Consider the following 16,306-nt stretch of genomic DNA (forward strand, 5'->3'; position numbering starts at 1 on the left):
ATACGATCGCTGGGGCTATATGCATCCCTCTGGGCCCTGAACGGTCTCGTGCAGTCCATCGGATGGCCCGTCAACGTTGCAGTCATGTACGACCTGCCCGTGGCGCATCCACTTGTTTTACTGCGTCTATCTGCATAGGGGCAACTGGTTCAACAAGCAAGAGCGAGGCGGTAATGTCTCTCTTGATTGTCTCGACATTCGTGCGTTGGTGGGGTGTTTGGGATGGTGTATTGATTGTTGATGTCGTCATTGCTTTGTGGTGCTCCTCGTTGCTGAGCCATTTTTGCTCACAAAAATGATGCATACAAGCGTTGCTTGCATCTGCGCTCCATGCATCCGGGAAGGCAGCGAGTTTCATGAGACTTTTACCTGTTTTTCATATTCATGTGACGGTTGGAGGCGGGATTGCGCCGCCGACTCTGCCGATCAAGACCTTCAGGACGCGGCGAACATCGGCTAATGCGCCGACTTGTAGCTGTCATGGGAGTTTGGAGCGCAAACGCGTCGTTCGGGAACATCGTTGGGACGGCCGTGGTCGCGCTGCTGTACGTGGCGGTGCCGTCCAAGTCCGTGGCGTGGAAGAGCGCCGTTCTGGTTGCCGGGGGGCTCATTGCTCTTCAAGGATGGCTAGTGTATGCATTTCTGAAGCCATCGCCACCGAAATTCGGATCGGACGATGTGGAGGAGGCGCTCCTGGCGTCGCGCACTTCGTCGGACGACGTATCGACAGCGGCATCTTCCGACAGTCGTGCCAGTCGAAAGCAAGGCATCTCGTTTTGGCGGGCGTGGCGGATCCCAGGGGTGCCGCGACATTCCATGCAATCATCTCACTGCCATGGCTGACTTGGGGCATGCAGGTCCTGTTGTACGCCCTGGCGTATGCGTGCTTGAAGTCGCTCAACTACGCGCTCTTCTTCTGGCTTCCGTTCTACCTGACGTTGACGCTGGGCATGGACGATGCCAAGGCAGATCTGTACTCGGTACGTACCATGACGCGCCTGTGTTCGAGTGGCGCCAACCAAACCACAGCCGACGACGGCGACGTGTGCATGGATCGTGTGGGATGGTCCTGCTTGCAATTCCTAACTTCGTTGATGTGCAGATGCTGTACGATGCGGGGCAAATGACGGGCGGCTTTTTGGGCGGCTACGTCACGGACAAAGCCGGCATTCGGTCGCCGATAGTTGCTGTCATGATTTTCACGGCCACGTACGAGCTCGTTCGTTCGAGCGTCTCACCAAGGCGCCGTGAATATGCAGGGGCTTGTTGCATTTGTTCCAAGGGGCGTCGCACGCGCAAACGAGTGTGCTGCTCGTCGCGACGGGGTTTCTGCTTGGCGGACCAGCCAACTTGATCAGTACCGCCATTTCGGCCGACCTCGGCACGCACGACAGCCTTCGTCAAGATACCATGGCGCTGTCGACGGTGACTGGAATCATCGACGGCACGGGCAGCGTCGGCGCGGCGATCGTGCAGTTCCTCGTGGGGTACCTGTCCAACTGCCACCCCGTGGATGACCACACCGAGTGCACGTGGGGGCCAGTCTTCATGCTGCTGCAAGTGAGCGGCGCGCTTTCGTGCGTGTGCCTCGGGCCGCTGGTAGCCAACGAAGTCAAGATGTTGTGGCAACGTCGTCGGGGTGGGCGCTCATGACGTGGTTCAACCGTTTTTTCCTTGTAGAATGTGGTTTGGTTTTGAATAAAACTGCATTGGTGGACACATGGTTTTATTACGTTTCACAGAAGTAGAAGTCATCGTAGTTGGGATCGAATCGACCACGCCTGTTTTACCACGACGTGAAATGGTCCAAACGACCAAAACGAGGCGGCGATGCGTACCTCAATGTCGCTGCGATCGTTGAACTGTCGTGCATGTCCACAGGGCGTGTGCGAATTGCAGTGGAGCGTCGCCATCCGGTCGTGCCCCCCCATCGAGTTGGAATGGCACGTTATTGAATAAAAACCCAACAGAAAACCCTAAAACGTAGGATTGAATATATCATATATACCCTAATTCGTGCCACTCGACGTGGGAAAGCATGGCGTGGGTTTGAGATCGGGCAGGGCGTCCAGCGCCGACATCGCTTTGAGGAAGGGCTCATTTGCTCGCCTCCAGTCGTCCTCGAGGAGCCCTTCCGTGAAGTGGCCCACCTTGTCGGCCGGGTTGTACTGGTACGCGCTCTCGGGGTTGAGGCTCCACATGTACCCGCCTGCATACCCGTCTTCGAGCATGGTTTTGATGGTAAAGTCCGTGCATCGCTGCGTTGTCTTGCGCGGATGCGCGTCCTTCGTGTAGAGCCCGGCAAACTCCCCGAGCACGACGGCCGGGCCCTTTGCCTCGTTCAAGAACCCAAACATGTCGGTCATGGTCGCTTTGACGCGGCTCAACAACGTCGCGTTCGAGAGTTCGACGTAGTTGATGATGGCATTGCCTTGGCCGACGGTGCCGCCGCCAAAGAGGTAGTACTGCGGGAACACGGCGGGCGTGTAGTAGTGCGGCGCGTACACCAACTTGTCGGGCAGGTCTAGTTGAGGTGGAAATTGCTTGGCTTTGTGGAGGCCACCGCCAAACCAGTCGTAGTATGCATATGGTTGGCCATCAAGGACAATTTCGTGCTGCGCGTTCACACCTTCCACAAACGCCATCCACTGGGGGCACCCTTTGAGCATGCGCGCCGCGATCTTCTCCGCGCCGACCTTGAAATCGTTGCGGAGACCCGTGCCCCACGTCCCCTCCCACGGCTCGTTCTTGACATCGATTCCGAGAACGTTCCAGTACTCGTTGCTGCACAGCGCGTTGGTCAACATGTCGATCGACTGCATAAACTCGTCTTCCGTCACCGTCGTGCCGTACCACAGCGACCCGCCTACGTTCAGCCGGTCCAACGTGTGCATCGAGATCATGACCGAGATGCGGCGAAACCCGAGGCCCTTCACGAGCGTTTGGATCAAGCTGATGTACGAGCTCGTGTCGAGCGCGCGGTTCGACTGCTTGTTGATAATAGCGGCTTCCAGCGGTTTGTTTTCCAAAATGTTTTGCACGCACAGCGGCAGACGGACGCTGTTAAACTTGTTCTTGGACAGGAAATCGGCGACCGCATACTACGGCATCCGTGAGATGACGATGGCGGCGGCGGCGCGGAACGTACCACCGTTGTGCCGTTGCGCTCGTTGTCCCACAGCCCAAATGGTGCCTGCAACCCGGTCTCCATCCCAAACCAGTTGACCCCCTTGATACCGATCGGCACCTCCGTCCCGTTCTTGGACACGGCCCAGATCTTGCCCTTCTTGCTCACGTAGTTGGGCAGCTCGCACCCTATCGGCGTGTACACCTTGGGATTGTTCACCGCGCCGTCGTCGCTCACGTCGTCGTCGTTGGACAATACATCCAAACCATCGGAAATGCGAACACGGTCTGCGATCGCGCGCTGAACGTCCTGGCGGCGTTTCGTCGCCGCGTCGTGCGACTGGAGCGAGTACACAGCAATGGCAGCAATGGCTCCTCCAACAACGAGGAGGAGGAGAACGATGCCCGGCCATCTCTATTCAAAGAGATGAGTGCAATCTGCATGTGGACCACATGTCATGGGACCTTAATCTTGCCGTTGTATGTCTGTTTCGAGTGTTTGGACAGCGCTGCTGCCATGTCCTCTGGAACGGCGGGGATCTCGCGGTCAATGATGGACCCGCGGGCGAATGGGTTGGGTGTATTACTCCCTCGCGCCGAGTTGGACGGAAACTGATGGCTATACGAGAAGCTGCTACGGCGTTGGTCTTCCATGAGCGGGCGGTAGTTACCCGAGACGTTGTCGTCGAGGGTGGACTCGGCCGTGCCGGACGACCCCGGCGATCGAGGTGGACGTGTCGCCATCGCGGCGCTTGGTCAATTCGAAAGTGATGCTGTCCAGCATGCCAGGATCCAAATGCATGTCGTATACAGAAACCAAGTCAAACTACGACCGCCAAATTTGTGACATGGTGAAAAGGTACATCGGATTGATTGACGGTCTTGAAACGCGAAATAACCTTGTATCCGGATGTATCCGGTGTTTCGCGTTAGGTCGCGGCCGTGACATGTTCGGATGAAAAATGATGTGAAATTTAACTTGCCCGACTTTCAAGCATGTATCAACTTGATATTTGTATGCAAACCAAAGTGGGCTAAAAATATTGAAGGGAATTTGCACGCCATGGGACGGGTTGCCGCATTATAGCCAGCTTTGTGGCATCCCTGCGACAGTCGCTGCATGCCGTGGGCAAAATTTCATGACCGTCTGGCGTTGTGGCGGACAACCAAGCTGCCCATTTTGATCGTGTTGGAAAACATGTCGTGGCAAGGTGGAGAAATGCCCAATTTCCCGAGATTGTGTAGAATCGACATTTTTGACGAGTGTCTTTCGCCGATTCCCAATTAAAGCAATAAAAACCAAACATGTCAGCCAATCAACATCCAACATGCCATACCGTCTAAACCTGCATAACGTAATACACTGGTCACCGTAGCTCCTCCTTGTTTTGCTGCCAAACATGGCACTACCCCGACGCTGCGGTCGGTATTGACGGAAGGACGTCCTTGCAGCTGTCCACGCTATGGAGGAGGGTACATAGGAATTTTTCGCCGCGTTCACCCTAAAAACGAATATCCGGTTTAAATTGTAATATTCCAACCTACCTGCAAATATTACCCAAACTTCAAAACGTGTGTGCAATCTGCTGGTTTCACTATACAGGGACGTTGCAAGACCTTTTACACTTACTGTCTGCTTTTTTGCTTGTACATCGTGCCATTTGAAAGCCAAGAAAACTCGAGAAACTTGATGCTGGTAACGCGCTCTGGATGCACAAGACGTCACTTCTGAAACTCGCTGTTCTGAATGCAATATTGACATGTTGCCGCGGAGATACACGTCCATTGACCTCATGAGATTTTGCTAGTAGGCCCGTCTGGATGCACGTACGTGATCCTGCGACATCTGCACTTTTTTAAACTGAAGTACATTCGATATGAATTGGCAAAGTTATGGAGTTCCATAGAATACCCGACGGGTTGGTCACTCAAACCTCAATTTTTGACAAAATATGCAGCTTGCAGTCGTATATATTACAATATTCAGGATATTCTTGACAGATTATCATGATAACATGTTTTGCTCATGTGGCTTCCGTATTCACAGTTAAGCCAATACGACAAATTATAAAAGTTGCAATTTTGGTCGAAATATCACAGTGTCAGGAGGCATACAGTAAATGCGGTCAAAAGTTGGCATTTTTCAAAAATTCTCGGTTGGTTCGGTTGGTTTGCAATATAAACCCAGCAATCGAAAGCTGCAATACAAACTCCATTTTTGCACTCCTTTTCCTCCTAAAAGCCGAACTATTTTGAAATTTGGACTGGATTCGATATCTTTTTCTGGCACTAAGTTAGTCCGAAAACCTCACCAGACGGCAACGTGATCTTCCACGACCCCAAACGCGTCGTCGACATCGACTCGGCGTGTGACACGATCGAGCCCAGTACACTCGATCGTGCCTGTGAAGCGGCCGTATGGCTGGACGAATTCACTTCGCATAAGATTGAGTACGTTCAAATGCTCTCGTCGCGCGCCACCGGGAACGAATGTCAGGTCGACAAGGTCTCCTTCCACGGCAGCTGACGAACGAATCCTCCATGTTTGAGTTTGGGCATCCGCGCGCGGAATGTCGAACGTGACAGCGCCCAGAACGCACACTTGGCCGTCGATCCACACTGCGTTCTCTTGCGACGCGCCGTCGACATCGTACACGCGGCCACTCAAATTAATCCCCACCACCGTCCCATCCTTGGCCGCAAACGTTGACGAGACCCAATTCCACTCGGTGCGATGCAGGGCCAGGCTCTTGGTCCAGTCGATAGTTCCCAACGCGGCGTCATCCGTTGCGATGGATACCCCTGTGGACCCAAACACATACGTTCCATGCACTGCGTACCCCGCCCCTTTATGCACAAACGCAGGGCGCATGGGGTCATTTGCGAGCGGGAACGACAGAATTAAAGGTTCGCCTGGAACCATGGTCAAGTTGAACGAGAACAGGCGGACGGTGGACGACTTTTCCGACTTCAATGGAATCGATGTCGCTGACAGTCGCCACGCGTCGTCCTGGTAGCACATGGACAAGTGGGCAGACGTGACTGACGTGCACGTCGAAGGATCCACCGAGTTGGCGGCAAACGTGACTCCATACGATCCCGGTGCCATGCGTCCATACTCCCACTTGTCCATCGTCGCTTTCTCCACCACGTACACAAAGATTGTGGACAGATACTGCAACGAGACGACTGCGACCGCGATGAAGTGGTCCCGGGTGTTGATGTTTGTGTAGTGCCATCGCTTCGTTTGGAGCCGGGCGAGTTGCGCTGCTCCCCACTTGACAATCGCATCTGACGCAGATTGGGATGGGGCAGCATGCTGTCCATGCTCGTAGTGAAAGCGAATGTCGCGGATGGGCTGCGTCCAACGGCCAAACGCGTACGACGCATTGGGTTGCCACAGTGTCGATGGCGCGGTCGTCGCATGGCCGTGGGTGGGAAAATGCTTCGATGTCGTACGGTCGTATGGCGACGGCTCTTGTCCCAGATACATGGCCGCCACGACAATTCCAAGCGCGGCGAAGGCGGCCCCGACGCCATTTCGTTTCGGCGGTTGCGCCATTTGCCGAGTGTGCCACCGTTCCGAAGCATGTGACCGATCAGGACAAGAGTTGACGTATTTGTCGCCGTAAACTTTTAAAACGGTTCTATTGTATTATATGGTAATTTGTATACCATCCTTCCGAATCAATTATTCAAGAATGCGAAGCGGTTCTTCTCCGCCGCCATGTTGAGCCGACAAGCGCCACACGGGCACCCGATGGACCCAGTATTGACATCCACGCAATTCAAGTCCTGTCGTGGCAGGCGTGCATCACTCTAGATATCGAGAACTCGTTTGCATGCCTGGCCGCCAGCAGTTCAGCTCGAGTGATTCAACAGCTATGGTTGCATCCGTCCAGGGCAAGCAACATTCGCAACCCGAGTTGATTCGGATCGATTCTGCACCAAATGAGAGCACGCGACGCAAGGCGCAAGCGCATAATTCAATCCATGCATGCCACGACGACGTCAGCAGGAACGTTGGACTTCTTACTGCAAGGGACTGGCCGCGCCACCGGCGGGCGACACGGCAGGGTTTGGATTTTTCGCATGCCGTCGGATAAAATGTGTATATTTCCCATGCGATGAATTTTTCAAAGATTCCAACCATTTCATCAAAACTGTACCGAAATAAAATATTTTATCGCCCCATCGTGAACCTTCCACCGGCCATCGAAACGCAACACAAAAATGCATGTTTGACGGATGCTTTACAACGAGAGGACGCAAACAAGTGGGGAGCTCCCGCAGTATTGAGGGCAGCGCACACTTCCGTCCACGTCGTCCGTGATGCATACGACCCCCACGCGCTCGCTCGGTGAGGAAGCCACCGCTTAGGCCGAGCCGGACAAGCGGAGGTGGGTGGAGCACATGCCTTGGCGGCGGCACGGCTTCTGGCACCCTTCTTGCGAGCAGCGCTTGCCGCCGCCGTGGGTGGCACAGAATCCACCGCCACGGTCGTTGCGCATGCAACCAGACACACCGCAGAGTCGGGAACCGCCGTGAAGGGCGCAAAAGTCACCGCGTTGAGTGCCCTTGTCGCATCCTTCGAACAGACAACGCTTTCCACCGCCGTGGGTGCGACAGAATCCACCGCCTTGGGAGCTGCGGTGGCAGTTGGCAAAGAGGCAGCGGGGACCGCCGCCGTGCATCTTGCAGAGCAGGTTAGATTGGGCGGCTTTGTCACAGTTCTCGACTTGGCAGCGCTTGCCACCGCCGTGCTTGATGCACAAGTTGCCTCCTTGGCTGGACTTGCCGCAGCCTTCAACAGCGCAGCGGCGTCCACCACCGTGGGCGATGCACAAGCCATGCGACCGGGAGCGCTTGTCGCAGCCGTCGACGGAACAGAATCGGCGGCTCTTGAAGGGGGCCGACACGTCGTGTTCGTCATGGTGGCGGTCGTCCGATGTGCATGACGATCCTTGGTTCGGCCAGGTGTCGTTCATTACCATCGGGGTAGCAGTCATATCGAGAGGGGCCTTCAGCTGCATGTTTGTGAGCATCATGTCCTCATCCGAGAGCATGTTTAAGTCCAAGCTCATATCGTCCAAGAGGTTCAACGTGACCATGCCGGGTTGTTGGTCCATCACGGAGATCTCGGTCTTGACATTGTGGTTGTCGGCATCGTCGAGAGGAATGACTTCAACGTACTTGGACAAGATAGCGAGTTCGGTCGGGTCAAAGTCTTCGTCACCGACGTTCAGGTGCAGGTCCGAGTCGTCGTCGAGGATGGAGCAGTCGAGGAGGTCTTCGAACGAGTCAAAGTTGTTGTTGGTGGGCATCACGTCGAATTGGGGCGCTTTAAACGACGACAGCATGAACGGGGCAGCTGGCTTCGCCATGGCGTACATGGCTTGTTGCTGCTGTTGCTGCGGGGGCACGTTAAAGCCAGGAAGCAGGTGGCTCACATTGAGCCTAGATTCAATCTCAAAAGGGCGGCACATGGGCAGTGGCGGCGCGAACCGATAGCTCACGCAGCGTTCTTGGGCACGGGCGCAAAGAAAATGTGATGCCATGCACAGCGACAAGTACGCCACGCATTTTAAAATGTCGTCGAACCGATTAAACCTTTTCGATTCTATTACATACAATGGACAAGTGAAACGGGTTGAAATTCGGACAATAGAATCCGACCCAATTTTAATGCACACCTGCAGTAACCTCTACCATACAAAATGCAAGTGATGAAAAAGTACGAACTTCGATTTATAAGCAAGTTCCTGTCCAGAACCGAAGTCCGTCGAGCCCACGACAATGATAGCGATGGGCTGCCACCCCGCGCCCAGTTCCAGAACTCGTCAAGCAGACGGAACGACTGCATCACAGCGATCGAATCGCCCAACGAACGCTTCGCGCGGCGTCCTGCGCACGCCACTGAAAGAGGAGGTCGAATCCACTGGCTCCTGCGGGTGTGCAAAGAACCAGCAGAGCGCGACATAAGCACGCACAGGATTTCGTGCGTTTTTTTGTAACGAGTGTTTCACGGCCTTGCGGTCGTCGAAGTTGAGAGCCGCCGGGAAACCACGGCGCCACGTGCATATGCTCTCGGTGATCTTCTACACGTCGCAAGCATCTCCGGACACGACCTCGTCGCTGGCCGTCTCAGCGACGTCGCAGTGCCCACGCGCTCCACGGCTGGTTGCTCGAAACAATGTCCGCGGGAGACGAGGCAAGGAGGGAATTCGTTAGCGTATGGTGTTCTTCACCCTTACACAAGAATCGAGTTGGCATGCATTGGTCACGGTGCAGTCTGCGCATTTTCCGCGTGGTGCCAAGAAACACGATCGCCCGTCCGAGCGCCACCCAGTGCAGCGTCGACGCTGACTGATTGCTGACGTGTCTGTTCCCAAAGCCGTAAACCTCGCCCGTTGCCCGGAAATGTCTATACCTGACAAAATTCCTCGTCGATCCCGTAATCTTGTCACGCCATCATGACGTGATTTGTCCGAATCTGACCCAGAATTTCGGCGCGAGGTCATTCCCTTAATAAAGTACTCCTCCCCACGTCGGCGCGGGAATCGTCGCGGTCGTCCTGGCGAGCTGCCACGTGGCGGCGCGCAGTTTTCCGTGACACTGACACGAAAGGCGCTACTGAAAGAGCAGCACGCAAGCACCACTCTCTTGCTCCAATTTCGATGGGTATATAAATATATCCTGGAGGGTGATGTGGGTGAGGATGTACTTTATTAAGGATCTCCTCAACCCACGTTGCGCTGACAGATATGTGCACATTGAACACGTCACGATGCCGCGCAAGGCGTCCGAGATGGTGGACGTCCCACGTCGAGCGGGGGACGTCCTCGGGCGGCGCGGCGTTGCCACAGCAGCGTCGCATGGAGCGGTCTGTGGGTAAATTAGGACGATTCGTGTGTCGACCCATGTGCACATCGTTTCACGGTTTTTACTGCAGGGGAACGACCATACAGGTAGGTAGGTACGTGGCGCAGGACACACTTCATCTCGACCAAGCAAAGGTGGCGCCGTACCCGTGACTGCGCGACATCATGCAGCTAGGTATGTTAGCCAAGCACCTTAGCTAATCCTGGGCGGCGATCCAGCTGTCAAGGGCGGCACGTTGTCCGCACGCGTCGTTAGTTGGGCAGCCCACATCGCGGCGTAAGCTACACAGACGGGAGTCAGAGCCGCATGGCGTGCATCCGCTCGCCGACAATGATAACCTAGACACTCGTAGCAAACAAGCACCGTACCTCCATTACGAGCGAGCAACTCGTCGTGCGCACCCCGCTCGACCATGGACCCGTGGTCCAGCACGACGATGTCATCGGCGTGTTGGATCGTCGACAGTCGATGGGCGATTACCATCTACATGCTCCAGCAACACGATAGAGTCAGGTCTGGATCATGTTTCACGCGCGAGTCGAGTGTACCGTGGTGCGGTCGGCGCAAATGCGCTGCAGCTCTTCGTAGATGCAGCGTTCAGTTCGAGTGTCGAGGGCCGACGTGGCTTCGTCGAGGACCATGATGCGTGGGTTCTTGAGAATTGCGCGGGCGATGGCAACGCGCTGCTTTTCCCCGCCAGATAACTTCAAGCCCCGTTCGCCCACCTACGAAACCACCACGTCAACCGAGATTTGGTGCGGTCGGGATCGAAGTTGAGCAGCAGCAGCACAGCGGACGCATTGCTCAAGGAATGCATCAACACGGTCGTGTTCGCGCGTCGTCGTGGGTGTTTCGGTCGCATTCAATACCTTTGTATCGAGGCCAAGCGGCAACGTCGCGACGAACGCGGTCAAATTCGCGGCGGCAGCGGCGGCTTCGACGTCGGCTCGCGTGGCGGATTGCCGGCCGTATTGAATCTGCACAACCAACACACCAACTTGAGCAAATTCCGACAACAAAACAAGCTCAGTCCCAAGCCATCGCCTCGATTGCATGTGGCCGATGGTCGTGGCCGATGCCCTCGCCGCGTGCATACAGCCATCACGTACGTTGTAGTAGATCGTGTCGTTGAACATGACAGCATCCTGGGGAACGATTCCGAGCACTTGTCGGAGCGACTTTTGCTGGACGCACGAGATATCTTGGCCGTTGATCAGGATGCGGCCGGCCGTGACGTCGTAAAATCGAAACAAGAGCCGACTCAGCGTGCTTTTCCCGGCGCCCGTGGTGCCAACAATCGCAACCGTGTGGCCAGGGGGAATCGTAAAGCAAATGTTTTTCAATCCGTTCGACGCAGGCTGCCCTGGGTACGTGAACCCGACGTGGTCGAATTGGACGGTGGGTTGGTGGCGACGACGGGTCCCGGGCGACATGGCTGCCATTGGCGTCGACGCGACCACAAGCGCCTACAGCGAGCACGATCACCGACCCCACGCGCCGAGCTGGACAACGCACCGCGGCGTCGTCTTTGTCGAGAATGTCGGGGGTGGCCTCGACCAATTCCACCAGATTCGACATGTCGACCACCGCTTGCACGATCGTGTTGTAAATGGCGCCGAGGGAATCGAGCGGTTTGAAAATATTCAAAATGTACGACCCGACCGCGACAAAGTCGCCCACCGTCAGCAGCCCTACGCGACGCATGCCGTGATCGATCGTGTTGGAGTCCGACAAGCACAGCATAAACCGACGACTGTCGAAGCTCCACACGTGGTTCGAACGCCAAGACCGCAAGAACGATCCATTGTCATGGAACGTCCTGCCGCACGACGCAAGGCACAGCACACACGCACACAGCAAACGGAAAACATGGCCACCCGCGGATCGAATCGCTCGAGAGAGCGACCGCGCCAATACACATCTCCAGCACTCGGATTTCATTCGATGGTCGCGGTGGAACTTGGAAATGATCACTGCGCCATGTTGGACAGTCGATGCCTCGCGGGATAATCACTCAACGTTCCACACGTCCACGCAGCGCATGAGAACGAGTGGTGGGATGGCAACCATGGAGAGGAGAGCTATGATCGAGGGACCGATCGCATCCTGCGTGTGCCTTGTGGCACGTCAAATGCGCGCATGACGGAAAGCCGTCCATAGCTGGCACACAACGTCCCGATCGTGGTCAACGGGATCGCAATGCAACACGTCGAATGGCAACACGCACACCCACCCACTTCGAAAGCCACCTCGACGCCACCAAGCCCAGCATGGCGGCATATCGGGCATGGCAGCAGCACATCGTGGCACACGTACCTTGCGTAACTTTGACACCGGTGATAGCCATGCACACAAACAGGCACGTCGACTGGATAAACTGTTGGGCCACAGTCAGGCCATTCAAGTACCCGCGGGTCAAGTACGTTGTGTGCTGGCATTGCTCGATCGATGCCATGTACCGGTTCGTCTCGTACTCTTCCGCGTTAAAGGCCTTGACTGTTTCAAAGTTGGTGAAGCTGTCGACGGCTTTGTCGTTCGCGTCGTTGTCGTGCTGGTTGCTTTGGGCTTTGAACTCGAGGCGGATCGTGGTGCCGATGAACGTCACGACCGTGTACAGCACGACGCTGGTGACCGCGACGACCGAGAGCCAGTGGTCTTGAAATGCACATGCAAACACGAGCGAGACGGCTGCCACTTCCAACAGCGTCGGAAGAAATCGAAAAAAGAGCACGTTTACGACGCTGTCGGTGCTGTCGAGGCCGCGATCGAGCACACGCATGACTTTGCCCGTCTTCTTGGTCAGATGAAAGTGCATCGACCTACAAAGAGTCTCGTGATCCACACAACGCCATGGAATACCAAAAACGGCACCGGCGGCACATGTTGTAGTGCGCATGCTTTCATGCACCAACCCGACATGACACAACCCACGACATCGACACATGGAACGCAATGGGGCATCCATGGCTTGGACCGTCAGCTGTGCGTTGCACATCGTCGACGAGAGCCACGACATCACACCAACGGGACGCAAACGAGAAGGAGCACAGAATTGCAACTTACATTTTGTGTAAGTGGGCAAAGACGGCGGCCGACACGTCAATGTATGCATGCTGCTTGACCCGGAGGTACGAATACGTCTGGATTTGCTTGGCCGTTGTCGACAGGAAGAGTGCACCTACAACGACAGCTTCGGGATGAGATCCTGTCACGTAGGTAAGGCTTGACACTATACCGCAATAGAGCGCCAACGGCCGATACGGCACGGCTCCAGTGGACGCGAGTTCGTTTGTGGCGTCCTTCAAGTAGAGCGGAGACAACACACGGAAACTACGCGACGCCGCGACGAGCGACAGTGACACGGCGACTTGAAGTTTCTACACGGGGAAAAGAGTCGACGTAAGAACGTTGTGCAAGCAATGCGATGCTTGAGACGTACCAGAACGATTCCTCGCGGCCAAAAGTCTACCATGTCGCCATGAGCACACCCCGCCTTCCACGCGAGTAACAATCGACCGAGAGTTGGTCAACGTACATGGAATAAGCAGCACGGCAAGGGACGACAATGGCACGAACTTGTTCTTCCCAGCCTCGATGTCCTCGTACCCCGACTTCTTCATGTTCGCGCGTGGCCCCATCGCGGCGCGCACTGGTCCGAACGGCGACAATGGAACTGATACGACGAAATTGGTCCGATGTTGTACTTCCGACCAAGTGAACGCCGAAAATTCATGATTTCGGGCAAAAACCGCTACCTTTTTCAGAAATTTCGAATTGCACATGACGGCTCGATATTTTATACTGTACTTCCTCTGTTTCAGATTACTGGTGACATTTCACATTTCAGCGACCCGAAAAACCAATTCTCCACCAAATTCGATAAGATCGATCACGTTTGAAAGATAATGACAAGGTAGAGGAGGTTTCTATTGACTGCAAATGAGGGAAACGAAGTTTTGGCGCCCAATATTTGGATTGCTCAAACAGCTTCGAAATAAAATTACGAAATCATTATTTCACTTTTAAAATTACGGGACCTGGGTAAATCGACACCACGAACACTGCGCGCAAAACACGTGAGCACTCTTACGATGAGAAGTTGGAGGTCGTCGCACAGCTCCATCAGTCCATGTCTGGCGGAAAGGTGGTGCGTGGTGCCATCTTAGCTACAGCTCGACGCATGAACATACACCGCGTCACCGTGACTCGCGTGTGGAACCAATTCCTGCGAAACAGCCACATGCCATCAGCGAAGCCTGGTCGTGTTGGACGCAAACCAACCCACACGGATGACGAGATAACCGACCTCATCAACGACGTACCCGAAGAGCAACGCTCAACCATGCGTGATATCGCCGAGGCCACCAGCCTGTCGTTGTCTGCCGTGTACCGCAGCTTTCGCAAAGGAACCCTGCAACGGCATTCGTCTCGACTCAAGCCTCTGCTTACGGTGGCGAACATGCTCGAACGCGTCGAATTCTGTCGCTCGCACCTCCGACGTTGCGCGCCGCACGACGCGCTCGCGAACTTGCCTCGCCGCCGGCATTGGCGATGACGATGGCCAGCGGCATTTCGAGTTTGACGACATGTGGGACATTGTTCACCTCGACGAAAAGTGGTTTAACGCCGACAAAAACCGACGTATGGTGTACCTTGTGAAGGGCCAGACGATCGGGCGCCACGCTGTCAAAAGCAAAATGTTTACCTCCAAAGTGATATTTTTGGCCGCCGTGGCGCGTCCAAGATTCGATGAGGCCCGTGGCGCCAAATTCACTGGAAAGATCGGCATGTGGCCTTTTGTTGAGTTCCGGCCTGCTGTCCGCAACTCGCGCAATCGTCCAGCTGGTGCCACCGTGCCTACACTCGTGAATGTAAGTGGTGATGTATATTTGGAATATGTTGCTACGAGGGTTATTCCTGCGATCATGGTTGCATTCCCTAGAGCTAGCTGGATTCACAAGCGCGTCGTGCTGCAGCATGATAACGCTTCGCTGCACCGTGTAATCACAGAAGCTGTCCTTGCGACTGTGTCTCTTGACGGATGGACATTTGTCCTCCGGCGCCGACCACCCAACAGCCCAGACCTCAATGTCCTGGACCTGGGTTTCTTTGCTTCAATTCAAGCGCTACAATACAAGGTGGTGAGCCATTCCATTGACGATGTTGTTCGTTCTACCTTGGAGGCCTTTGAAGCATTGAGCGTGGAAAAGCTTGAGAATGTGTTCCTGACCTTGCATGCCGTCATGCGGCTTGTGCTCGAACACCAAAGCGACAACCGTTTCCGCCTTCCTCAACTCCACAAGGATACAATGCGACGCGCCGGTGCTCTGATGACCAACATGTCATGTCCTTCGCGCCTTCTTGAATAGGTTTTGGATATATAAACCAGTGAGGATTTTAACCAATTATATCCGTGTGTTTGATTTTCATCTAATGGTCGAGAAATGTCACAAGTATTTCGGAAAAATCACGAATTTTTATGTCACCAGTAATTTGACACAGAGGAAGTATCATAAACGGATCTCACAATGGCAATCCAGATAGTACAATGCGCTGGACGAAGTCTTCGTGCAAGATCGGGCGTCTATCCACAGGTCATACTACACTGCTCGCCACATGGTTGCAGCCACCGTGTTTTGAATGGAGAAAAATTCCGCCAATCATTTTACCACAAAGCAACAACACTGCTGTATTCATTGTTGATTGGCGGGATTTCTTAGATATCTCACGCCTACAAACTCTTTGGCAAACGTTTCTTTTGGGTGGAAAACAGAATCATGAAGGCGCCAGTAGATTGCAGGTCACTTCACAATTTGGTCCCTACTCCTCAACTGCATTGACATTCTATCAAACGCTGGTACGCAATGCATTAAAGCTATGTTTTTAACTGTTTCCTTACCATACAGCATGGGAAGTCAGCCGCAGCTGACAATTGAAGATCAGGCTGCTGCAAGGGCCTTTCGGGCACACAAATTGTCATATCGGTGCATTGCTAAGCACCTTGGACGCTCCAAGGACACCATCCGAGCTTTCCTTTGTGAGCCTGACAACTAAGGCACAAAGTTTAAGGGTTGCAAGGCCACCAAAATCGTGCACCAAGAGTGTCGGCGGCTGTACCGTGCCGCCTCATCCACTGGGCAGTCGGCTAAAAGCCTCCACACGGAGCTTCAGCTCGGTGGCTCAATTAGAACTTGTCAACGAAGACTTCGCGCTGCTGGTTTCCTGAAGTACGTCAAGAGAAAGCATTCCCCTCTGCTCAAGACGGCGCACAAGACGGCGAGGCTCAAGTACGCCAAGA

The 16,306-nt window shown here is 54.6% G+C and overlaps 6 protein-coding genes across 10 annotated transcripts in view; 2 read left to right on the top strand and 4 right to left on the bottom strand.

Moving 5' to 3' along the window:
• The window catches only part of H310_07442 (hypothetical protein), a gene marked incomplete at both ends in the record, with an annotated part of 3,605 nt that extends 1,952 nt beyond the window's left edge, over nucleotides 1-1,653 (top strand). Inside the window, 2 exons of the mRNA XM_008873190.1 lie at nucleotides 1,103-1,209; nucleotides 1,260-1,653. Coding sequence (XP_008871412.1) covers nucleotides 1,103-1,209; nucleotides 1,260-1,653 — 501 coding nt within the window. The remainder of the gene's footprint in view (nucleotides 1-1,102; nucleotides 1,210-1,259) is intronic.
• Nucleotides 1,654-1,969: 316 nt separating this feature from the next.
• Nucleotides 1,970-3,885, bottom strand: H310_07443 (hypothetical protein). Its single transcript, XM_008873191.1, has 3 exons — nucleotides 3,592-3,885; nucleotides 3,149-3,541; nucleotides 1,970-3,101 (listed from the first exon to the last, which is right to left on the bottom strand). Exons 1-3 carry the CDS (start codon nucleotides 3,868-3,870, stop codon nucleotides 2,010-2,012), a joined length of 1,764 nt encoding a protein of 587 aa, XP_008871413.1. The 5' UTR covers nucleotides 3,871-3,885; the 3' UTR covers nucleotides 1,970-2,009.
• A 1,453-nt stretch (nucleotides 3,886-5,338) lies between these two features.
• Nucleotides 5,339-6,731, bottom strand: H310_07444 (hypothetical protein). Its single transcript, XM_008873192.1, has one exon. It carries the CDS (start codon nucleotides 6,686-6,688, stop codon nucleotides 5,435-5,437), a length of 1,254 nt encoding a protein of 417 aa, XP_008871414.1. The 5' UTR covers nucleotides 6,689-6,731; the 3' UTR covers nucleotides 5,339-5,434.
• Nucleotides 6,732-6,876: 145 nt separating this feature from the next.
• On the bottom strand, nucleotides 6,877-8,667 carry H310_07445 (hypothetical protein). The gene has a single exon (XM_008873193.1). It carries the CDS (start codon nucleotides 8,610-8,612, stop codon nucleotides 7,503-7,505), a length of 1,110 nt encoding a protein of 369 aa, XP_008871415.1. The 5' UTR covers nucleotides 8,613-8,667; the 3' UTR covers nucleotides 6,877-7,502.
• A 1,240-nt stretch (nucleotides 8,668-9,907) lies between these two features.
• Nucleotides 9,908-13,696, bottom strand: H310_07446 (hypothetical protein). Of its 5 annotated transcripts, XM_008872805.1 has the most exons (11): nucleotides 13,544-13,696; nucleotides 13,448-13,473; nucleotides 13,244-13,385; nucleotides 13,072-13,186; nucleotides 12,325-12,827; nucleotides 11,524-11,699; nucleotides 11,118-11,474; nucleotides 10,878-10,985; nucleotides 10,557-10,733; nucleotides 10,377-10,491; nucleotides 9,908-10,289 (listed from the first exon to the last, which is right to left on the bottom strand). In XM_008872805.1, the coding sequence occupies exons 1-11, from the start codon at nucleotides 13,644-13,646 to the stop codon at nucleotides 10,201-10,203; spliced, it is 1,911 nt and encodes a 636-aa protein (XP_008871027.1). In that variant the 5' UTR covers nucleotides 13,647-13,696; the 3' UTR covers nucleotides 9,908-10,200. The 5 variants fall into 5 exon arrangements, with proteins under 5 accessions (XP_008871027.1, XP_008871026.1, XP_008871028.1 ...); XM_008872804.1 differs by having other exon boundaries at nucleotides 9,908-10,491; XM_008872806.1 differs by having other exon boundaries at nucleotides 10,557-10,985.
• A 492-nt stretch (nucleotides 13,697-14,188) lies between these two features.
• H310_07447 (hypothetical protein) lies at nucleotides 14,189-15,377 on the top strand (the record flags this gene model as incomplete). Its single annotated transcript, XM_008872807.1, has 2 exons — nucleotides 14,189-14,458; nucleotides 14,574-15,377. 2 exons carry the CDS (start codon nucleotides 14,189-14,191, stop codon nucleotides 15,375-15,377), a joined length of 1,074 nt encoding a protein of 357 aa, XP_008871029.1.
• Between the last annotated feature and the right edge of the window lie 929 nt (nucleotides 15,378-16,306).

The sequence above is a fragment of the Aphanomyces invadans genome, assembly GCF_000520115.1.
Source record: "Aphanomyces invadans strain NJM9701 unplaced genomic scaffold supercont1.14, whole genome shotgun sequence".
In the NCBI taxonomy this organism is placed as follows: domain Eukaryota; phylum Oomycota; class Saprolegniomycetes; order Saprolegniales; family Verrucalvaceae; genus Aphanomyces; species Aphanomyces invadans.

What these genes read in the sequence shown, in the direction of transcription:
- H310_07445 (XM_008873193.1), bottom strand. Translation starts at nt 8,612, where the DNA reads ATGTGCCGCCCTTTTGAGATTGAATCTAGGCTCAATGTGAGCCACCTG.
- H310_07446 (XM_008873195.1), bottom strand. Translation starts at nt 13,646, where the DNA reads ATGGGGCCACGCGCGAACATGAAGAAGTCGGGGTACGAGGACATCGAG. An exon ending in CGGTGTCAAAGTTACGCAAG is followed by an intron (nt 11,700 to 12,324) that starts GTACGTGTGCCA and finishes TGCGTCGCGTAG; the next exon opens with GGCTGCTGACGGTGGGCGAC. An exon ending in CGCTTGGCCTCGATACAAAG is followed by an intron (nt 10,734 to 10,877) that starts GTATTGAATGCG and finishes GTGGTTTCGTAG; the next exon opens with GTGGGCGAACGGGGCTTGAA.
- H310_07444 (XM_008873192.1), bottom strand. Translation starts at nt 6,688, where the DNA reads ATGGCGCAACCGCCGAAACGAAATGGCGTCGGGGCCGCCTTCGCCGCG.
- H310_07443 (XM_008873191.1), bottom strand. Translation starts at nt 3,870, where the DNA reads ATGGCGACACGTCCACCTCGATCGCCGGGGTCGTCCGGCACGGCCGAG. An exon ending in CATACAACGGCAAGATTAAG is followed by an intron (nt 3,542 to 3,591) that starts GTCCCATGACAT and finishes CTCTTTGAATAG; the next exon opens with AGATGGCCGGGCATCGTTCT. An exon ending in AGCGCAACGGCACAACGGTG is followed by an intron (nt 3,102 to 3,148) that starts GTACGTTCCGCG and finishes CGGATGCCGTAG; the next exon opens with TATGCGGTCGCCGATTTCCT.